The sequence below is a fragment of the Pseudophryne corroboree genome, chromosome 10 (assembly GCF_028390025.1).
Source record: "Pseudophryne corroboree isolate aPseCor3 chromosome 10, aPseCor3.hap2, whole genome shotgun sequence".
NCBI lineage: Eukaryota > Metazoa > Chordata > Amphibia > Anura > Myobatrachidae > Pseudophryne > Pseudophryne corroboree.
Window position 1 is genome coordinate 268,149,238 of NC_086453.1, and position 24,891 is coordinate 268,174,128.

Here is a 24,891-nt window from a genome sequence, read left to right on the forward strand (position 1 = left end):
CACTTATTTCACTTGCACTATATTTCGCCTGCTGTTTTAATACAGAAATTAAAAGTTAATTTTTAAAAAAACTACTAGTCATCTACCCAATGGGTAGATGACTTAAAGTAAATTATTATATTAGTTTGAGAGTGCCAAAACAAGGAATAATTTGCTCTTCTTGAGTTGGCTCTACGTGTTTAAAGTTTAACGCCAGCAAAGGCAGCCCGTCTTGCACCCTTCGCATGGCTGATTTGCACAAAAGTGCTCGTTACCCTATGGGTTAGCGAACACTTTTTGGCCGAGATACTGTTACCGTAAAGTGTGGCAGGTGCCCCACACATTTGGCTGGGTGAGATAATTGCAACCAACTGAATTCCTCCTATAGCTGTAGCAGTGGCGGAACTAGCGAGCGGTGGGCCCAGGTGCGACAAAATGCTTTGCCCCCCCACCCCCCATCCCCTCCAAATCCACCCCCTCACCCCTGGAGAGGATCTGGTGAGGGGGACCTGCTCAGGGCCAGAGCAATGAATACCTAGCAACAGTGCCGTAACTAGACATTTTAGCACAGTGTGCAAGAAACGGCATCGGAGCCCCACCCCTGCATGCAAAACAGGGGCAGTGCACGCCACAGGCGCGCGCAAAAATACATAGTGGCGTGGCTTCGTGGGGAAGTGGTGTGGCCACAAAGTAATACCAATTCATAAAACGGTACACAGTAGTCTCCATTATTCAAATTACGCCGCACAGTAGCATCACTACACCAGGTAGAGACCCTTTTACACCTTACGGCGGACAGATTCCTCTTTTTACACATTACGGCAGACAGCGTCCCCTTTTTACACATTACGGCAGACAGCATCCCCCTTTTTACACATTACGGCAGACAGCGTGCACTTTTTACATATAACGGCAGACAGCGTCCCCTTTTTACACATAACGGCAGACAGCGTGCCCTTGTTACACATAGCGGCAGACAGCGTACACTTTTTACACATAACGACAGACAGCGTGCCCTTGTTAAACATAGCGGCAGACAGCGTACACTTTTTACACATAACGGCAGACAGCGTCCCCCTTTTTACACATTACGGCAGACAGCGTACACTTTTTACACATAACGGCAGACAGCGTGCCCTTGTTAAACATAGCGGCAGACAGCGTACACTTTTTACACATAACGGCAGACAGCGTCCCCTTTTTACACATTGCGGCAGGCAGATTCCCCCTTTTTACACATTGCGGCAGGCAGATTCCCCATTTTTACACATTGCGGCAGGCAGATTCCCCATTTTTACACATAGCGGCAGGCATAGCGGCAGGCAGATTCCCCATTTTTACACATAGCGGCAGGCAGTTTCCCCATTTTTACACATAGCGGCAGGCAGTTTCCCCATTTTTACACATAGCGGCAGGCAGATTCCCCCTTTCTACACTTTGCGGCAGGCAGATTCCCCATTTTTACACATAACGGCAGGCAGATTCCCCCTTTTTACACATTTCGGCAGGCAGATTCCCCCTTTTTACACATTGTGACAGGCAGTCCCAAGAAAGACAGAAAGAAAGAAAGAAAGAAAGAAAGAAAGAAAGAAAGAAAGAAAGAAAGAAAGAAAGAAAGAAAGAAAGAAGAATTATACTTACCCTCTCCGCTGGCTCAGGCTCCTCGGTGCAGCTTCAGACGATTCCCGGGCAGTAGAGAAGGAGGAGGAGGGAGGTGGAGGAGGGAGCTGCAGCAGCGCTGTGTTATTGGTGGAGGCGCTGCTGCTGCCCCTCTGCTTCACTATAGGCTGTTCTCGGAAGACAGCCTATAGTGAAGCAGAGGGGTAGCAGCAGCAGCGCCTCCACCAGTAACAAAGCGCTGCTGCAGCTCCCTCCTCCACCTCCCTCCTCCTCCTTACCCGCGTGCCGCTGCGCTCCTCTCCTCTCCGGGCGGCTGTGTGCTGCGGGCAGCGGTTGCCCGCAGCACACAGCCGCATGTAATGAGTCAGTTTGACTCATTACATGCTTTGGGCCCCTGGACAGAGGCGGGCCCCAGTGCAACGCACTGGTTGCACTGGCGGTAGTTCCGCCTCTGAGCTGTAGACAGACTTTTTCCAATTAATGGTTGCCTAACAAACTACATGGCCTGTATCCTGAATCTGCTGTGTGAGTTACCACAGTTGTAGAGAACGCTGCTACACCAACCAAGGGAAGTATAATTTGAGCTGTTTTTGCAGTGGACTTGCTGTATTTCACGGGTTGCTGCAAAGTGCTTTAAAGAACATTGTTACAGTTTTGGATCATGCAAACCAATTTGTTACAATTGCATGTGAAGAACATTGCTATACTAAGCAAGCAAAGTACATTCGCTGTATTAACACAATTTCATAGTGGATAAATAGTTGGAAGCTGTGTGGGTTACTGTGGCACTAATCCCTTTCCAATTTTATATACTGGAACCAGACAGCAGCTATACTAAATACATTTAAATAATAAACTAGTAAGGGTCTGATTCCGCATGGATCGCAAAAGCAAAATCTTTCTCTAATGGACAAAACCTGGGGCACTGCAAGCTGGGCAAATGTAACGTGCAGAGAGAGTTAGATTTGGGTGGGTTATATTGTTTCTGTGCAGGGTAAATACTGGCTGCTTTATTTTTACACTGCAATTTAGATTTCATTTTAAACACACCCCACCCAAATCTAACTCTCTCTGCACATGTTACATCTGCCCCCCCCCCCCCCCCCCCCCTACAGTGCACATGGTTTTGCCCATTACAGAAAGATTTTGCGTTTGCGATCCACGCTGAATCAGGCCCTAAGTCTGCTGCATTGGGGTTTTTGGGTTTAAAAAATAAATATATGTGTTTTTTTATTTTTTATTTCGCAATAGTTTATATAGCAACTAAATATATGTGCGTTATGTGTAAGTGCTGTATGTGTGACAATAAATTCATTTGTTTTGACAAACAGTGCTTCAGTTTTAAGGCCCATACACACTTGCCAAGAAAATGAGAGACGTCGCTCATTTTCCCCCTTCCTGAGCAACGTCGCTCATTTTCTCGGCAAGTGTGCATGCCATCGGTGACCATCGATGCACGGCCCCGCGGGACGGCAACGATCGTTGCTGTTGGCAGTGCATGCATGCTCGATCTGGACTGTCATCCAGGAGCTGCATGCACGGCCAGCGGCTGCGTGATGTCACTGAGCGATATGAGCGGTCATATTGCTCAGTGTGTATGGGCGGCCACCGACCGGCTGGCTCAGGAGGGGAAACAGCGACGTTGTCTAATGTGTATGGACCTTTAGTTTCTACATATAACTTACTGTTCTGGATGGCCTATAAGAGAAATATGCATGTAACTAAGAGTAGTTTATGCTGGGATTAATCTAGACAGTGCTACAGCATTCTCAGAAGAGCCTAAGTGGCTGTGACACTGAACATGATCTATAATTTCCAGAGTTCTGATCCAATAATAATGGAATAATAGGATCTGCACGACAGAGACAGTGACAGACAGTACAAAAATAAGAATAAAACAGAAAAATAGGAAAGTGCCTCAAGTGGCGCAATGCAGCTATAGTACTTGATGGTTTCAAATAAATGTCACCACATTTAAAGACAAGAGTAGATACAACAAATATAAACCTTCCTAGTACACACAGCGCAAAAAAAAAAGGGAGAAATTACGTTCCTGATTGGATATGCAGACTCAGATATCTCTGTCCGGCCTTCCAAGTGAGTAGAATCCAACTCGTATTATTTCAATATGAAACAGAAAAAAATAAAAGGACAACCAATGTGTAGTATTTCACAACAATAAATAGGTCAAAAGTGTCTTTGAATGAGTAGACATAGATATCCAGATCCAGCGTACCCCACTCACTCAGTGATAGGTGGACATATGCATATAAAGGTATCTTTATGCCATCAAATGTCGTGTCTATTCACCCTTGGAGTGAGTTGAAAAGACCGATAGGAAGGGGAAAAATCATCAATATGTACAGCGTACCCGAAAACTCACAGGGAAAAGAGAGATATGAAATATATAAAGGTTTCTTTCAAGTGTGTTATTCAGTTGCACACAGCGTACCCAAACTCACTCTTGATGATGTGGAACAATTCCTATCAAGGTATCTTTACTTGGTTGTCTTGGTAAGTGATTCTGTCTTCTAAGTTATACTATATATCCTCAATGTTTTGACATAGGTAAATGGAGCGAGAAGAAAAGAAACCAATATGTAGTATGTATAAATTGGTATAAAGATCTAATGAATAGATCTCCTATTTAGATGCCAGATTTAAGATGCAGTGGAAGCAATTTATGCTGGATTTACACTATATAAAGCAGCAAATTGAATGATGTATTAAGCCTTATAGCAAAATATTGCAAATAGGGTAGCGTACCCCAACACTCACAGCAACACCACCAGTGATAAACACATCAAGGTATCTTTTTCAAGAGTGCAGATAATTTTCATATATTGCGTACCAAGACTCACACGTGTAAATCAGGCGCCGTTCCTATCAAGGTATCTTTGTACAATTGGTCAGGTAATCTCATTCCAGGTCGTGGTTTTCCATAAAAATGAAAATTTATTGGACTCCACAAACTCCACAGAGGAGTGTACAAAAATACAACACATACATAAAAAGTAAAAAAAATCCAGTAAAAATTCTTTTTACAATATCAGCAAAAAAAAAAAAAAAAAAAACTTGAAGTGTAAAAAACAAAGTCCACATGGATTCAATTAAAAATGGCTACTCACACTCCTTGTAGTATAATCAACGCGTTTCGGTCTGAATAGACCTTTATCAAGATGACTCATCTTGATAAAGGTCTATTCAGACTGAAACGCGTTGATTATACTACAAGGAGTGTGAGTAGCCATTTTTAATTGAATCCATGTGGACTTTGTTTTTTACACTTCAAGTTTTTTTTTTTTTTTGCTGATATTGTAAAAATAATTTTTACTGGATTTTTTTTTCCTTTTTATGTATGTGTTGTATTTTTGTACACTCCTCTGTGGAGTTTGTGGAGTCCAATAAATTTTCATTTTTATGGAAAACCATGACCTGGAATGAGATTATCTGACCAATTGTACAAAGATACCTTGATAGGAACGGAGCCTGATTTACATGTGTGAGTCTTGGTACGTAATATATGAAAATTATCTGCACTCTTGAAAAAGATACCTTGATGTGTTTATCACTGGTGGTGTTGCTGTGAGTGTTGGGGTACGCTACCCTATTTGCAATATTTTGCTATAAGGCTTAATACATCATTCAATTTGCTGCTTTATATAGTGTAAGTCCAGCATAAATTGCTTCCACTGCATCTTAAATCTGGCATCTAAATAGGAGATCTATTCATTAGATCTTTATACCAATTGATACATACTACATATTGGTTTCTTTTCTTCTCGCTCCATTTACCTATGTCAAAACATTGAGGATATATGGTATAACTTAGAAGACAGAATCACTTACCAAGACAACCAAGTAAAGATACCTTGATAGGAATTGTTCCACATCATCAAGAGTGAGTTTGGGTACGCTGTGTGCAACTGAATATCACACTTGAAAGAAACCTTTATATATTTCATATCTCTCTTTTCCCTGTAAGTTTTCAGGTACGCTGTACATATTGATGATTTTTCCCCTTTCTATCGGTCTTTTCAACGCACTCCAAGGGTGAATAGACACGACATTTGATGGCATAAAGATACCTTTATATGCATATATCCACCTATCACTGAGTGAGTGGGGTACGCTGCATTTGGATATCTATGTCTACTCATTCAAAGACACTTTTGACCTATTTATTGTTGTGAAATACTACACATTGGTTGTCCTTTTATTTTTTCTGTTTCATATTGAAATAATACGAGTTGGATTCTACCCACTTGGAAGGCCGGACAGAGACATCTGAGTCTGCATATCCAATCAGGAACGTAATTTCTCCCCTTTTTTTTTTTTTTGCGCTGAACCAGTACAAAAATAAGAGATTTATTTTAATATTCATTTGGGTGCCTAGGGGTCATCTGTTGAGGCCGTGAACGATTTCTGATAGCTCCACTTTATAAATGACTGCTTATATTGTCAGTTGTGATTTGTGATATCTCTCACACCTGCTGAAGTAAAGTCAACAGAAGTTTCTATTTTGCATAAACCATAATAAAGATCATTGTACCTGTTTCATGAAACCATTGAGTTCTCCACGTTCTAGTTGGTCTTGGAGTTTTAGACATTCTTCTGAAATCTGCCTTCTGTGGGCTTGTTCCTCCTCTGCTTGCTTCTCTTGTAAACGCTTTAGGAATTCTCTCTCATCTGCAATTGTCTCTTTAATTTTTTCTGAACCCAGCATCTTAAAGTGCAAGATATATCGTTAAATGGAAAATGGCCTCCAAAATACATCCTGAACCATTATGTAAAAGTAATTTGTAGCATTCATAAATGTAATACTATCAGGAAAGGCTACAAGACAACATCTCTGCCACTTCTGTTAGGGTACTGTCTAGAGTAGGGGTGGGTAACATGTGGCCCATGGGCTCGCTGTCCCCCACCAGTCTGCAATGACAAGCGGCCCGACTGGCTGAGCCGCTTGTCATTGCGCTACACAGCTCCGAGATGCAGCGCCTCTGAGGAAATCCCGGTCACATTACAGGGTCTGCTGACCAAGATTTCCTCTGTGACGTCAGGCGCTGGGCATCATGGGGGTGGAGCCACGGCAGGAGCGGGCAGCAGTAGCGACTCTGTGCAGCAGAGCGGGCAGCGGAACTGGCAGCAGGCAGCATATCTGGCAACAGGCAGCGGATCATCTGGGCAGCGGATCTGCCACTGTGAAAAATACATCAAAGGTAAAGGGATCTGTGTTTAACTTTAAAAGCTACTATATGGATCCAGGGGAGGTGGATAGAGACTGCTATATAGGTTCCGGGGAAGGGGGGGGGGGTAGAGATTGCTATATAGGTTCAGGGGAGGGGGGGAAGGGGTTAGGGACTGCTATATGGGCTTAGGAGAGAGGGGGGGGGGGGGGGGGTGAGCTAGTAACTGTGCCCAGGGAGAGACAGGAGCTGTGAATATGATTGATAACAGCATTACACAGGATGGTGTTTGTTTGTTTGTTTGTTTGTTTGTTTGTTTTCATCACTGGGTTTTGTTTTTTATTATTATTGGATTAATGTGTTTTTTTAGACATTTGTATTTTGCCTGTAAAAAACTATGTATGCAGTGTAATGTATTTTATGGTGTGTGTTTTTATAATTACATATACTATGTTTTTATAGTTATATACATAACTATGGGCCTAATTCAGACCTGATCACTAGCAGGTGATTTTTGCACTGCTGCGATCAGGTAGTCGCCGCCTACAGGGGAGGGGGAATTTGCTGTGCAGGTGTGCGATCACATGTGCAGAGAGCTGCACAAACAAAAGTTTGTGCACTCTCTGCACAGCCCAGGACTTACTCTTCCAGTGCAATGATCGGGGCCAGAGCTGACGTCAGAAACCCTCCCTCCAAATGCCTGGTCCCTCCTGCGTTTTTCCGGACACTCCTCTAAAACGGTCAGTAGCCACCCACAAATGGCCTCTCCTGTCAATCACCTTGCTATCACCCATGTGATCGCTTTGTTCGCACCATCCCGTCGCTGCCCGGCGCTGCGGACCGACGCGCCTGCACATTGCGGTGCATGTGCAGTTCAGAGCCGATCGCCCGCTGTGCAAAAATGCACAGCAGCGATCGGGTCTGAATTGGGCTCTATAACGGGTCTTATTTTGAGTTGGCTGCATTTGCATTTTGCTGCAACTGCTGACTAAAGGGCTGATTCAGACCTGATCACTTTGCTGCTAATTTTGCTGCCCTGCGTTCAGGTAGTCGCAGACCCCAGGGGGAGTGAAAATTCGCTTGTGCAAGTGTGCCATCGTATGTGTACGCAGAGCTGCAAAAATCTACTTAGTGCAGTCTCTGCGCAGCCCAGGACTTACGCCTACAAATATTTATCATTCATATTAGTCCCCGCCCTTTTTTGCACTTACAGTATGAATTCCGCAACACCTCCCAGTATATTTTTGTGGTGTGTGAGGAAAGCCATACAAACATTGGAGAACATAAAAACATCATACAGATGTCAGTAATGAGTGTGAGTCTTGTTTATATTTTTTGCCTAAATTTTGAATTTGATTTAAAATCAACAGGCTAAGAAATAAGTTTCACAAAGAAAAGAAAGATAGACGGTGAATGCAGAAAATTCAACGAAGAATGGACTCCTAAATATTTTTTTTACCTTGTTAGTGAAAAAGCAGTGTGCTTAGTTTGTAAGGAATCTGTGGCAGTATTCAAAGAATATAATTTAAATCGCCATTTCGAGACAAAGCATGCTTTGAAGTATAAAAATGTATCTGCTGAAGCCAAATTGGAGAAAGCCAATGAGATGGTTGCTCGAATGCAAAAAGAGCAAACATTTTTCACAAAATTGTCATCTGCACAGGATGGAATTACAAAGGTGAGCTATTTAATAGCACACAAAATCGCCAAGAACAGTAAGTCGTTCACTGAAGGAGACGTTATAAAGAAATGTATGGTTGACTCTACCGCAATATTGTGCCCAGACAAGAAAAAAATGTTTGAAAACATTAGCTTGTCACGGCGAACTGTTGTGAGGCGCACCGAGGAGATATCCGAGAATATGGAACTGCAATTAAAAAAGAAAGTCAACAATATGTCAGATTTTGCTTTAGCACTGGATGAAAGTTGTAATGTCAAAGACACAGCCCAGTTAATGATTTTCATTCGAGGTATCAATGAAAATTTTGACATTACAGAAGAACTGGCATCAATGCAGTCCATGAAAGATACAACAACTGGAAAGGATTTATTGGAGGCTGTAAATCAGTGTGTGTCCAAATTTGGAGTGGAGTGGGAAAAATTGGCTGGTGTGACAGCTGACGGAAGCCCCAATCTAACAGGAAAAAATATTGGATTGCTAAAAAGAATTCAAGACCAAGTCAGTGAAAAGAATCCAGAACACAAAATTGTCTTTCTACATTGCATCATACATCAAGAGGTCCTTTGTAAAAGTGTTTTAAAATTAAGCAACGTTGTGGACACTATTACATAAGTGGTCAACTACATTCGCGCAAGAGGATTAAATCACAGACAATTTGTACCTCTGCTAGAGGAGACTGAAGCTGAGCACACAGATATCCTGTATCATACCAATGTGAGATGGCTTAGCTTGGGGAATGTTTTGAAAAGAGTGTGGGAGCTGAGAGAGCAGATTGGGTTGTTTCTAACATGAAAAAAAAAAAGATTCTGATTTCTCCAGCTGAAAAATAAAGGCCAGTACTGACGGGAGAGATGTGTGCTGAGCGATCTTAACACAGACCGCTCAGCACACACCTCTCCCCCCGCTCAGTACAGCGCAATGTGTGCTGAGCGAGGGGGGGGGGCTGGGGGGCCGCTCACTTCACACAGTCCGCTAGGCTCAATCTAGCACCGGCGATAGCGATGCGCAGGGCCGCGCATCTCTATTGCTGGGGGGCATACACACGACAGATCCGTGCTTAAAATCTAAGCAACCTAGTCAGATTGCTTAGATTTTAAACATGGATCTCTCCGTGTGTACCCCCCTTAAGGATTGGCTATCTGATTTTGCATTTGCTGTTGATGTTATGGGCCACATGAATGAATTAAATCTAAGACTGCAAGGGAAGGGGCTTTTTGCTCATGATCTGCATTTCAGTGTGAAGTCCTTTATGACAAAATTGCTGCTTTTCTCCCGTCATTTAGGAAACAAGCAGTTCACTCATTTCTACACTTTGCAGCAAGTTGCTGTTTCAGATGAAAATCTGGAAAAATACGCATCATCAATACTCGATTTACATGGGGAGTTTTCACGAAGATTCAATGATTTCAAAACAATAGAATAAGATTTATCTTTGGTCTCCTCACCTTTCACATTTGATGTTGACAATGCTCCTTGTGATCTTCAACTAGAGCTTATTGACCTGCAGTGTGATGCTTTGCAATTCAAATCAGAACCTTCTCCCACGGGTTTATGCCTCCCTCAATGGGTCAAAACTTTCCAAAGATCAAGGCTCATGCGCGGAAGATACTTGTGCTATTTGGTTCAACCTACATATGTGAGCAGGCATTTTCTGTGATGAAATTTAACAAGTCAAAACACAGATCTTCCATGAACGACGAGCACCTTGCAGCTGTGCTCCGGATTGCGACAACAAAGATGATGCCTGACTTTGCTTCTCTGGTTAATGCGCATCAGAGGTTTCAGTTATCTCACTGACTCTTTTATGTAATTGTTAATTCCACTTTTGATTGTTGTTCTTTTTTTTTTTAAATGACGCTCACTTTGATTGTACGAAGGCTTGAGTGTTTGTTATTCTACTGACCCTGGTTTTCTCTCTTCTTCTCCTCTTCCTCCATTTCTGTTCCTTGTATGCCTATCTAGACATTTACTGTTTTCCATATTGTATCAGTGTTAATTTTCTTATTCTGTTTGCCTTGTATAATAAAAATATTTTTTATAAAAATCTTACAGCATTTTTTGTGATAGGTATTGTATATACAAGATATTTTGTGTGTGGCCCTCAAATATTCACTGGAACTGTTAAGCGGCCCCTGCAGCTGAAATAATTGCCCACCCCTGGTCTAGAGTCACCTTCCTTGGATATTAACAGTTTTTATGGAAAAAGAAACTGTGGGCCACAGCCAGACTCTGACCTAACATAGACCTAATGCAGCTGCAAGCCACATCTTTATTTAGTACACACGCATGTTTTTTTTTGCAATGCAGTGTAATTGAGAAAAGTGGTGAATGGCTGAGTGTAGTCATGCCCAGAGCCAGCTTAAGGGGAAGGCACTGGAGTATGTGTCTCGGGTGCTTCTCTTTCAGGGTGCCCTCAGTTAGATGTCCCAGACCTAAGATACTTGGTGGGGGATTTGCATTAGCCATGTACTCAACACTTCCATATCTTGATATACAGCAGGACTAGGGAGACGCTTCATTTAGAAGGGGATGGGACTAAAAAGGGGGTATAGATCCAGCAGTTGTAAAGGGGATTCATACACCCCTCAAGAGATACTACATAAACACTACATGGTGTAAGGCTGCCATGCCCACTGAGTACTATAGGTTGAATGTTTTTTCTTGGCGACTGAGGCTATACTTGTATTGTATAGTATTGATATTTTGTGGCTGATGATGATGGGGTACCACCGACACTAAAGTAAGAGTTTGATGGATTTTCAGCCATCAATGGTCATGTGCTGATGGCAATATCAGTGGCAACACTGAAGTTAGGACTATACTCAGCAGGGGGTATGGGTCGCTGGGTCGACTCAGCTTAAGTCGACAGTCATTAGGTCGACCATGGAATGTCAGCATGCATTAGGTCGATAGGGACAATAGGTCAACATGGTCATTAAGTCGACATGTGCTAGGTCGACAGGTCAAAAGGTCGACATGTTTTTTGGACTTTTTTTGGTGTCATTTTTATTCGTAAAGTGACGGGGAACACCAATTAGTGCACCGTTTCGCTCGCAATGCTTTGGACAAGGTTACCGTTCCCAATTGTAGTCCATGTGAATTGTCAAGTATGAAAAAGTCCAAAAAATGAAAAAAGAAAAAAAAAATGGAAAAACTCATGTCGACCTTTTGACCTGGCGACCTAGTACATGTCGGCCTAATGACCATGTTGACCTAATGTATGTCGACATTCAGTGGTCGACCTCATGACTGTCGACCTAAGCTGTGGCGACCTAACGACTGTATCCCCTAGCAGGAACTCATCAGCAGCCTATACCATTTTTTTAATGTCTTTTAATGTTAATAAATGGTTTTATACATTAAATGTTATCTTTGTCCTGTTACTCAGGTTTATTAGTGCTCCTTTCTTTTCTTTATTGAGCTTCATTCAAGCCTTCTTTGCAGAATTGCGTGGGTTCCAGAAAGGCCTACTATTTGTTAGTGGAGACTTTAATACCCTTCTTTCAGCATACTTTGGTATATCAGGGCAGGCAGAAATACAATAACCTTTAAGGTGAACTCGAGGTACTTAATTAAAACATATGGCTGGGGCTGGTCTGTCTAATTCCAGGAGGACCACCAATCCCACACTCAAGGACTTTACTTGATGTAATTTGGTTGAACTATTTTTCTATAACTAGAAATTCTATAAATTTGATGTTGATGCTGATCACAAGAGGTAATGGACCTATTTATTATATGTGAATGCAATTGTAAATAATAAGTCTCCCTTGAGACAAATTCACTGCATTCCATGATGTCTGGATGTCCTGGTTCACCTTTCACAACTAACCTATTCTTTTTCTGGATAAATTTAATACAGTACCTCTGCAGATACTGTTTCTCTACACCAGGAACGAAACTTCTCCATCTCACACTTTTGAACCCATGCAATCTGTTTCATGTTTTGATTGACAGTTATCAGAACACACTGCTATTTTTATCATTTTATTTTACTATTACCTTTTTTTTAAATTACTACACTATAGATACACTTGTGGGTAGTATGGATGGTGTAATGGTTAGCATTATTGCCTCACAGCACTGAGGTCTTGGGTTCTATTCCCACTGTGACCCCAACTGTGTGGAGTTTGTATATTCTCACCGTACTTGCGTGGGTTTCCTCCGGGTACTCTGGTTTCCTCCCACACTCCAAAAATATACTGGTAGGCTAATTGGATCCCAACAAAAAATTAACCCTAGCATGAATGTGTGTGCGTGTACATGTGGTAGGGAATATAGATTGTAAGCTCCACTGGGGCAGGGACTGATGTGAATGGGCAAAATATTCTCTTGAAATTGCTGCGGAATATGTGTGCACTATATAAATAACTGGTAATAAATAATATTTTATTTTGTGTCATTTCCACGTTTTCTTGTTATCTGTTGTCTGATGATACAAATAAAAAGATTTAAATGTGCACGCAATTAATTTACTGTCAGGCTATTTGGGGAAAAAGTCTTATTTATTAAAAGTGAACACTATTCTTTGATTTTGTGTATTGGAGGAAAAAATATCTATTTATTAATTGTGAATGCAATTAGGTTACTGTTGGGGCTCAGTGAGGAAAAATATGTAAATGTGATTGCTATCCATTCGATAATGACCCTCGTTGACTGGAAAGAGACCTATTTTTCATATATGATTATATTAATATCATGTCTGTTTGGGGGATAAAGGCATAAAGCCAGGGCCGGACTAAGCCTTGGGACTGCCTGGGGCACTTTATAAAGGGCGTCCACAGTGGAGGGTAGGGGGTGGGGGGGTGGGGGGTTGTTTAGAAGATTGTGCATACCTGCCAACATGACCAATTCCTGGAGGGACAAAATGCTCTTTCAAGGACTTCCCTCTTAATATATGATTGTAGTCACCTGTGTTGAACTATTTCACTGATAATAAGGATGTTTCAACACAGGTGATTGCAATCATAAATTAAGAAGGAAGTCCAGGTAGAGAGCATTTTGTCCTGTTTATAGCACCACCTAATTGAAAGACAACTATTTTATAAAATGTTCTTGTAGTGGAACAACTTAAACAACCTTAAAACACATAGAAAAATAAAATCTAGAATTTATCTGGTCACATGCAAAAATAGCAACAGCCTCTGTACTACTTACACACTGGGACAGGACTCAGGAGGACTGTGTGTGTGTGTCTAGACCAGGCTTTTTCAACCAGTGTGCCGTGGTACACTAGTGTGCCGCGACCAGTTGCAAGGTGTGCCGCGGAGCCAGAGCAGCTTCCTGCACCTTCAGAGTGAACTGTTGGCCCGGGCTCTTCTTAGAGGATCAGTTGTGCTCCGGCTGTGACGTATGCCTTGAAGACGAGGCGGTGTGATATCATAGGTCAAGGCCGCCGCGTCTCACCACCCTGCCAGCCCACCCGCCTGCATACACATCTTCCAGTTCCTGCCTGCATACCCAGCTTTCCTTGCACACCCACATCCACACCTGCCCGACTGCCCGCTGCTCAGTATTCGCAGCACTCCACTATGAACAACCCCCCGCCACTGAGGGACACGGAGGACGACAGCTGACCGGTAGTGGCTAATATTTGATATTTTTTTTCTCCTGTGGGAAACAATAGGATTTATGTGGGGAGAATAAGGATTTATGGATTTATGCGGGTAATATGTGAATAATTCATGTGGGGAGCAGTAGGATTTATGTAGGGAGCAATATGATTTATGTGGGGAACAATGTGATTGTTTTTTCTGAGTAGGCCAATGTATGTGTGGATTTTTTTTTTACTATGAGGGCTAATGTGTGTTTTTTGTTTTTTTTCTGTGGGGAACTGATGGTGTGCCTCGGCAATTTTAAAATATTGTTCAGTGTGCCGCGACTAAAAAAAGGTTGAAAATCACTTGGTCTAGACCCTCATTAGATAACAAGTTACACAGGACTCAGACACCACAGTGATCCCACCCTGTGTCACTTGCAGCTATCTCCACCCTCCTATCTCTCCTCTGGTTGGGAAGCTCCGTCGATAGTTCATGAAATCTGATACTGCTGTTGCTCACATTCTGGCTGTCTGGTTCTGCTGCTGCATAAGAGGGAGTGATGTCAGTGTGCTCTGGCCGAGGGGCCCCTCCTGACAGAGGGAGGCCCGTGGTACAGTATGCCCTGAATCCCCCCCCTTAATCTGGCTATGCATAAAGCGTTTATTCATTCCTTGACTTCCTCTAACTATATTATTTACCCTTTTCCCAAAAGGAGCTCCAACATTCCCAGATCTCGACAAGCAGCAAATTAGTTTGAAGGATCAATTTACTACTGTAAGGCAGGGTTTGTCAAAGCCACCAATCATTGTCAGTTTTAAGACGGCAATAAAAAGAAATGCAAAACAAGCCAGGTTTAATATTTATTTATATTGCCGATTTAAATCTACAACTCAAATCTGCCAATGATCAGAGGCTTAAACAACCTGCTCCTTAGTAAAAGTCTATACAGAAGATACCAGCAGCCGTTAGTGAACTCCGTAATAACAGGTAGGAGAGAGCATAATTGTTTTCCAATCGTCTCAATTTTAGCGGGTCTGTCACGATTTTAGGGACTGTTCTGCTTAGTCATGACTGAAGGTACAGCCGCAGGTATATGCCACTTCACGCTGCGCTGCTTTTCAAAGGGGGATCTGTATGACGAATGAGGGGGAAGGACCTCAGCAATAGACTAGCAACAAGAGTGCAAACACACTGGACATTTTTGCCCAGTGTGTATACAGAGAGATGATGTGAACATTGCTGGTCAGAAAATCACACAGTGCATACACACTGAGCGATTTTCACCCGGCTCAGCGAGGTTCACGAAGGTGAACCATTGTTCTCAGTAGGAGACTGTGGAAAGTGGTTCACTCGGCCGGTAAAACAGGCCAACAGACGGCGGGAGGGCGCATCACCGCTCATCGCCCCGCCATACACACTATGTGATTTTGAGCTCAAAGTAGCTCAAAACGCCAAAAGTGAGCTACTTTGAGCGCAAAATGGCCTACATTCAACATTATTAGTGAGCTACACAAAAAAAAATCTGCTGGGAGCTTTAGCATATTACACATTGTATGTTTACCTCCTCTTTGGAATGTAAGCTTTTTGATAACTCTTTTAGTTCTTCCTTTAGGCGTTTCAGTTGCTGTTGTACAAAGGCTTGCAGTTCATTTTCCAGGTAATGAGCTTCCTCTACATATGTAAGAATGTGAACCTGTAAATTATTATGTGATAATTGTATTTAATAAAACCGATATCCTGAAATAATCACATAAACAGGAACATAATATCACAGTAAATCAGGCAATTGATAGGGAAGAAAGAGAGACGTTAATCCTGTTCATATATAAGTAAGGAATATTAGACCGGGAAATAATTTTGTTTATGGTTAGGGAGCTAAACAATGACTGTTTCCTAATGGTATGTACACATTATGCGATACCATACGATACGATATTGTCTGATATTGTATAAGATATCATATCGAATCGGATCGTGTGTACACACTACAAACAATGTCAAACGATGTCTACAAACAAAGTCATCACTGGAGTACAAAAGCACACTATATCGCCTCATCAAGACTGCATGCAGTCCGATGTACGAGGTCGCAGGCGACCCGCGGGAGCGCGCATCGTACGTCGGATCAAGCATACACATTACACAATATCATTCAGAAATTAACAATATCGTTTAAATTGTAAATGATATTGCATAGTGTGTACGGGCCATAAGAATACATCAGTTAGGGTGGATATTAATGACGTGATTATGGATGGGATCCTTTCCAGAATAAGTTAAAATATTAACCAAAAAGAGGTAAAAATGCAACAATTCCAGTCATTTTACTTTTGACAGTGTAAACAGTACTGAACTACACATGTATCCTCATACACTGTGGCATCAGTCATACCAAATAACACCTCTCGGAGTACCAGGTCCTGGCGACTCGTCTTCGCAGAGTGTCCTTCTTGCTCATAATGGGCATCTTATTCACATAAATAAAACTGGGAGCAACAAAACTACAGTACATTGCTAGATTAGACTGATCAATTTGCTATGTGACATTGCTACATCCATGTGCGAATGAGTCTGAATCTGTATATGAAGTGCTACAATGCAGCAGCTGCAGCTTTTTCTCACACCCCATTCTGTTGTGCGTCATCTGTGACTTTCTAATTCCTGTACGGTAAAAGTTGCAGCCCAGCATCTCTAGTACACTGTGAATGTAATCAGTATGCTACACTTCTTGGAGCAGCTGTGTCATATCGGGCATCTTGCACTGTAAGGCCAATGTGCTCCCAGTGATATCACAGCTAGCTTTTTAATTAAATGAATTATATTATAGTTCATTTAATCATGGCAGCAACTAGGGGAGGGGGGGGGGGGGGCATGTGACCTAGGCGCTGGATCAGAGGGAGGCACCAGGACAGTCACTTCAACCCCCCTAACACACCCCCTCCCCCTGCGGTTGCAAGGAGCCGGACTCACAGCAATGAATAATTTGAAAGTAAACTACAGCCCTTGCAAGGGCTGCTGGGAACTGGAGTTTATGTTCAGTTTCTTCATTGCAATGTGCCTGGCGTCTTGCAATAAAGAAGCTGAAAATAAACTACAGTTCCCAGACGCCCTTGCAAAGGCTGTAGTTTACTTTCAATTTATTCATTGCTGTGAGTCCGGCTCCTTTCAACCGCAGCCACAGAAAGTCAGGGGGAGCCAGATTAAGAGGGTTCACTGGGGGCAAGTTACCTCAGCCTCCTAAGTCTTTCATCAGCCACAGTGCAGCCGGAGGTGCAGTCAAAAAGTGGGCGGGGCTACAAGGCACTGCACTGTCAGTGCAAACCCAGCCAGCCTGCATAGGAGAGAGGAGGGCAGGGGAGTGGAGACCTCACTATGCAGCATCATCCTGAGCCTGCCTAAATGGTGAGTGTGACTCAGGAAAGGGGCACTGTGTGTACTTACTGTATGTGTGTGATTACTCTCTCTTCCTCACCCCTCTCTCCCATCTCTCTCTCTCTCTCTCTCTCTCTCCCTCTCTCCCCAGCAGCGTAATGAGGAGTACTACTGTGCAGTGTAATTAGAATAAGTTTGCACTACTGTGAGGCGAAGTTGTAATTTTTTTTGTTCCTTTGTATTTTTATTATTATTATTATTATTATTTTTTTTTTTTGGGGGGGAGGTTTGGGGGGGAGGGTTTGTGCCAAATTACTGCCTTGCACTGGGTGCCAAAATATACGTTATGGTAAGAACTTACCGTTGATAATGGTATTTCTCCTATGTCCACAGGTTCCACAGGATAACAATGGGATATGATGGAGCGATAGCGGATTGGCACCAAACGATCACAAGCTTCCAGTCCTCCCAGGATGCAACGGACCCGTCTATATATCCCCGCTCACTGGCTCAGGCAAATCAGTTGGATTCCAAAGCATTTAGGCAGGAGCATCATGTAGAGCCCTAATCAGGCGAGAAGAACAAACATGCACACCCTTCCGTACAAGAAGGAAGAGTTTAGTGAGTAGAAAGATCCTCAAATCAGATGCGTCAGGGTGGGATCCCTGTGGAACCTGTGGACATAGGAGAAATACCGTTATCAATGGTAAGTTCTTACCATAAAGTATATTTCTCCAGCTGGGTCCACAGGTTATCCACAGGATAACAATGGGATTTCCCAAAGCAATTTTTAGTGGTGGGGACGCTCCTGATTGGACAGGAGAACCCTTTGCCCGAATTCAGCGTCATGAGAGGCAAAAGTATCCAAGGCATAATGTCTAATAAGTGTGTTAATGGAAGACCATGTGGCTGCCTTACATATCTGTTCTGCTGAAGCAACATGCTGTGCTGCTCATGAAGGACCTACCTTACGAGTAGAGTGAACAGAGGCATTAGCCGGAACAGGGAGATCAGCTCGAGAACTATGCTTTTTAAATCGTCATTCAAAGCTATCTTGCCAGCGTCTGTTTAGTAGCAGGCCAACCTCTCTTGTGAAATCCGTAGAGAATGAAGAGAGAATCTGTTTTTCTGATGGCACTGGTACGATCCACGTAGAACCTTAATGCCCGGACTACGTCCAGCGACGCATCTCCCGCAGAAAGTCCCGATACCTGAAAAACCGGGACTACAATTTCTTCATTAAGGTGGAATCTAGACCCCACCATAGGAAGATACCCAGACCTAGTTCTGAGAACTACTTTATCTGGATAAAACATCAGACAAGGAGATTCACATGACAGTGCTCCTAAATCTGACACTCTTCTAGCTGATGCCATAGTCAGTAGAAAGAGAACTTTAGCTGTCAACCATTTAAGATCCACTTTATTTAGTGGTTCAAACGGAGCAACTTGAAGTGCTTTAAGGACTAGACTTAAGTCCCAAGGAGGAACAAAGGGAGGTTAAATGCGCAGCATTCGCTGGAAAAAGTGTGCACATCCTGCAATTTGGCAATTTTCTTTCGGAACCATACAGTCAATGCTGACACTTGCATTCTCAAGGAAGCCACCCTTAAACATTTATCCATTCCTGCCTGAAGGAATGCTAGAACCCAGGAAACTCTGAAAGATTTCGGGTCCATACCTCTTCCATTGTACCAATGAATATAGGCTTGCTATATTTGGTGATAAATACGAGCCAAGGAAGTTTTCCTTGCTCTGAGCATTGTTTGATTTACCTGTGAGAATCCTTTTGACTTCAGGATATAGATTTCAAGAGCCACGCCATCAAGACAGTCAATCCAGATATCTGTGATAACAAGGAACCTGCATTAGTAGATCTGGACGTAGAGGAAGCAGAAATGGCATTCAACATTTTCTGCAGATCTGTGTACCAACGACTTCTGGGCCAAGCCGGAGCTATTAGAATCCCGGCACTTCTGTTGTACTTTCCCTCACTATACTGGGTAGCAGGATGATTTGAGAAAACACATAAGTGAAATGAAATTCCCATTGAAAAGACGTCCACAAAGATCACTCCCTGATCCTTTGTTCCTGACCCAATTATGGACTCTTTGTTGTTCAGATGGGACTCCATGAGATCTATCTCTGGCCAACCCCACTTGTCTACCAGAGTTTGAAACGACTTTTGGGTGCAAAGCCCATTCGCTTACCTGAATGGCGTGTCGGCTGAGAAAGTCTGCTCTCCAGTTTAGGACTCCCGGACCGAACAATGCGGACAAGGCTGGAACATGGAGTTCTGCAAACTTTAGTATGTGACTTACCTCCTTCCTTGCTGTTTAGCTGCGTGTTTCTCTCTGAAGGTTGAGGTACACTACTGCCGTTGCCTTGTCCCTGCGGATCTGGACTGGTTTTTCTTTAGGAGTGTCCTTTGCCTGAATCAGGACCATGTATATGGCCCGAAGTGCTAACAGGTTTATTAGCAGGCAACTTTCTTCTGTGGTCCATAGTCTCCAGAATCATAATCTGTGGTCCCCCCCCCCCCCCCCCCCCAGCCCCGAAGACTGGCATTTGTTGTCAGGATCTCCCAACCTGATATCCAAAAGGGTGTCCCCTGGTCTAGATGGAATGTTTGCAGCCACCAGGCTACTGACTTTCTTACCTTTTCTGACAGTACCATGTACTTGTTTGTTTATTGTCCATCTGGCCCACCTACACCACCTGGTATTCACAGGTGGTCTCCTATCAGTGAATTTAACCAGACACAACACTGCTTAACTTCCAACATCAGATGAGATTGGGCATATCCAGTGTGATGCGGCTGTAGATAGAAACAGATGCTGTAGAGGTCTTGAATGGAATTGTGCACACTCCACCATGTCTATTGTTGACACCATCAAACCCATCATTCGCATTGCTGTGTGAATTGATATTGTTTGACTGTGTAACAACTCCCCTGACTGTACCTTGGATATCTTGTTCCGAGGTAAATATTTTCTGCAGACGAATTCAGTACAGCCCCACCGTGAGTCATCCGTTGTGACGGAACCAGAGATGACTTTGCCAATTTATGAACCACCCGTGCCTCTGCAGACAAGTTATTGTGTGTTGGAGATGGCACAGAAACCTTTCCTGTATTGTGCCATTATAAAAAAGGTGGTCAAGGTATGGCAATTTTCTTATCCCCTGCTAGCGGAGATAAACTGCCATAATCATTTTGGTAAATACTCTGGGGCTGTGGCTAACACAAAGGGTAAGGCCTAGAACTGAAATGTTGCTGAAGGATGGTAAACCTTGAGATAACACTGATGGACAGTGCTATCGGAGCCTGAAGGTAAGATTCCTGACTTATCCAGGAATACTATGTGATCTAATGGCTCCCCGACAAAACTATGGAGTGCAATGTCTCCATGTGAACTGTGGTACCCAAACTTATCAGTTTAGACTTTTTGAGATTGAGAATGGAGCGAAGGATCCTTTTGACTCAAACCCAGGTTGGAGTAAAACCCCCCATTGTGCAGGGGTTACCGGAATGACTATTCCTGACAAAAGCAATTTCTGAACTGCTTCATGCAAATCCCTCACCTTCGCCTTTACCCGAGATGGGCTGGAACAGAAGAACCTTTGAGGAGGATGCTTCTTGAAAGGAAAGCATAAACTAGAGATACCGCTTCTTGCACCTACTGTATCTGTGCAAACTGAAGAAGTCGACCCGTTACCCTGGGATCCCACAGAAGGAGACCTGCACCATCATGCTGATGGCTTATCCTCTTGTTTGGAAGCTGGCCCTCTGGTCGCTGTTACGATCCTTTTGCTTTTCCTTTACGACCGACAAGACGGAAAATCAGACCCCTAAACAGGGGCTATATGTGGAAGGAAACGTGACCTTATTGGAGTCTGCTTCTGACTCCCAAATATCTGTTAATACTTTACTCAACAGAGAGTTCCAGCCAAAGTTAAGTTCCCAGAACCTAATTTGATTCTGAATCAGCTTTCCATGTATGTAAGCAAACTGCTCTGCGAGCAGCTATTGTGAAGGGTGATGCCTCCATGAAACATTACCCATATCTATTTCTGCCTGTTACAAGCCCAGGCAGCTATTTTGCCTCTTTCCATGCAAGCTGAAGTCATGGCTGACCTTATGACTGCCTCAGAGACATTATGTTTTTTTTTTAAAACCATTCCTCTTTTGACGTTGACGGCAGAGGCCATACAGATTTTTTCACTATCAAATGACATGCATATCTATTTTGGGAGGCACTTCCCTATTTTAAACAGTCCCCAGCTGGAAAATAAGATTTTACTCACCGGTAAATCTATTTCTCGTAGTCCGTAGTGGATGCTGGGAACTCCGTAAGGACCATGGGGAATAGCAGGCTCCGAAGGAGGCTGGGCACTCTAGAAAGATTTATGACTACCTGGTGTGCACTGGCTCCTCCCACTATGACCCTCCTCCAAGCCTCAGTTAGGACACTGTGCCCGGACGAGCTGACATAATAAGGAAGGATTTTGAATCCCGGGTAAGACTCATACCAGCCACACCAATCACACCGTACAACTCGTGATACTATATCCAGTTTGACAGTATGAAAACAACTGAGCCTCTCAACAGATGGCTCAACAATAGCCCTTTAGTTAGCAATAACTATTTACAAGTATTGCAGACAATCCGCACTTGGGATGGGCGCCCAGCATCCACTACGGACTACGAGAAATAGATTTACCGGTGAGTAAAATCTTATTTTCTCTGACGTCCTAGTGGATGCTGGGAACTCCGTAAGGACCATGGGGATTATACCAAAGCTCCCAAACGGGCGGGAGAGTGCGGATGACTCTGCAGCATCGAATGAGAGAACTCAAGGTCCTCCTCAGCCAGGGTATCAATTTTGTAGAATTTTGCAAACGTGTTTGCCCCTGACCAAGTAACAGCTCGGCAAAGTTGTAAAGCCGAGACCCCTCGGGCAGCCGCCCAAGATGAGCCCCCCTTCCCTGTGGAATGGGCTTTCACTGATTTAGGATGCGGCAGTCCAGCCGCAGAATGCTCCTGCTGAATCGTGTCACAGATCCAGCGAGCGATAGTCTGCTTAGAAGCAGGAGCACCCAGCCTGTTGGGTGCATACAGGATAAATAGCGAGTCAATTTTCCTGACTCTAGCCGTCCTGGAAACATAATTTTTCAAGGCCCTGACTACGTCCAGTAACTTGGAATCCTCCAAGTCCCTAGCAGCCGCAGGCACCACAATAGGTTGGTTCAAGTGAAAAACTGATACCACCTTAAGGAGAAACTGGGGACGAGTCCTCAATTCTGCCCTATCCATATGGAAAATCAGATAAGGACTTTTATATGACAAAGCCGCCAATTCTGATACACGCCTGGCCGAAACCAAGGCCAATAACATGACCACTTTCAACGTGAGATATTTTAGATCCACGGTTTTTAGTGGTTCAAACCAATGTGATATTAAGAAAACTCAACACCACGTTGAGATCCCAAGGTGCCACTGGAGGCACAACTGGGGGCTGGATATGCAGCACTCCTTTTACAATGTCTGAACTTCAGGTACTGAAGCTAATTTTTTCTGGAAGAAAATCGACAGAGCCGAGATCTGTATCTTAATGGAGCCTAATTTTAGGCCCATAGACACTCCTGCTTGTAGGAAATGCAGAAATCGACCTAGTTGAAATTCCTCTGTTGGGGCCTTTTTGGCCTCACACCAAGCAACATATTTCCGCCATATGCGGTGATAATGTTTTGCAGTAACATCTTTCCTGGCTTGAATCAGCGTAGGAATGACTTCCTCCGGAATGCCCTTTTCCTTTAGGATCCGGCGTTCAACCGCCATGCCATCAAAACGTAGCCGCGGTAAGTCTTGGAACAGACAGGGCCCCTGCTGCAGCAGGTCCTGTCTGAGCGGCAGAGGCCATGGGTCCTCTGATATATAGTTTCTTGAAGTTCTGGGTACCAGGCTCTTCTTGGCCAATCCGGAACCACGAGTATCGTTCTTACTCCTCGCCTTCTTATTATTCTCAGTACCTTTGGTATGAGAGGCAGAGGGGGGAACACATAAACCGACTGGTACACCCACGGTGTTACTAGAGCGTCCACAGCTATCGCCTGAAGGTCCCTTGACCTGGCGCAATATCTTTTATAGCTTTTTGATGAGGCGGGACGCCTTCATGTCCACCTGTGGCCTTTCCCAATGGTGTACAATCCTTTGGAAGACTTCTGGATGAAGTCCCCACACTCTCGGGTGGAAGTCGTGTCTGCTGAGAAGATCTGCTTCCCAGTTGTCCACTCCGGGAATGAACACTGCTGACAGTGTTAACACATGATTTTCCGCCCATCGGAGAATCCTTGTGGCTTCTGCCATCGCCATCCTGCTTCTTGTGCCGCCCTGTTGGTTTACATGGGCGACTGCCGTGATGTTGCCTGATTGGATCAGGACCGGCTGGTTTTGAAGCAGAGGCCTTGCCTGACTCAGGGCATTGTAAATGTCCCTCTGTTCCAGAATATTTATGTAGGGAAGTCACCTGACTTGACCAAAGTCCCTTGAAGGTTCTTCCCTGTGTGACTGCCCCCCAGCCTCAAAGGCTGGCATCCATGGTCACTAGGACCTAGTCCTGTATGTCGAACCTGCGGCCCTCTTAAAGATGGGCCCTCTGCAGCCACTACAGTAGAGATACCCTGGTCCTTGGAGACAGGGTTATCAGCCTAATGCATCTGAAGATGCGACCCGGACCACTTGTCTAACAGGTCCCCCTGAAAAGTTCTTGCATGGAACCTGCCGAATGGGATTGCTTCGTAGGAAGCTATCATTTTTCCCAGGACTCGCGTGCAATGATGCACCGATAACTGTTTTGGCTTCAGGAGGTCTCTGACTAGAGATGACAGCTCCTTGGCTTTCTCCTCCTGGAGAAACACTTATTTCTGGTCTGTGTCCAGAACCATCCCCAGGAACAGTAGACGTGTCGTAGGAACCAGCTGTGACTCTGGACTGTTTAGAATCCAACCGTGCTGTTGTAGCACTTTCCAAAATAGTGCTACCCCGACTAGCAACTGCTCCTTGGACCTCGCCCTTATAAGGAGATTGTCCAAATACGGGATAATTAAAAACTCCCCTTTTCGAAGGAGTATCCTCATTCCGGCCATTACCATGGTAACACCCTCGGTGCCCTGTACAGTCCAAACGGCAGAGTCTGGACTTGGTAATGGTAATCCTGTACCACAATCTGAGGTACTCCTGGCGAGGATAGTAAATAGGGACATGCAGGTAAGCATCCTTGATGTCCCGGGATACCATGTAATCCCCCTCGTCCAGGCTTGCAATAACCGCCCTGAGCGATTCCATCTTGAACTTGAATTTTTTATGTATGTGTTCAAGGATTTTAAATATAAAAAAGGGTCACACCGAACCATGTGGTTTCGGTACCCCAAAACCGTGTGGAATAGTAACCCCATCCTTGTTGGAGTAGGGGCACCTTAAGTATTACCTGCTGGGAATACAGCTTATTAATTGC

The 24,891-nt window shown here is 43.8% G+C and overlaps 1 protein-coding gene across 1 annotated transcript in view; it reads right to left on the reverse strand.

Moving 5' to 3' along the window:
• LOC134965294 (uncharacterized) overlaps positions 1-24,891 on the reverse strand; it is a 282,440-nt gene that overhangs the window by 52,894 nt on the left and 204,655 nt on the right. Inside the window, exons 32-33 of the mRNA XM_063941773.1 lie at positions 15,568-15,699; positions 6,152-6,325 (exon numbers count right to left, since the gene is read on the reverse strand). Coding sequence (XP_063797843.1) covers positions 6,152-6,325; positions 15,568-15,699 — 306 coding nt within the window. The remainder of the gene's footprint in view (positions 1-6,151; positions 6,326-15,567; positions 15,700-24,891) is intronic.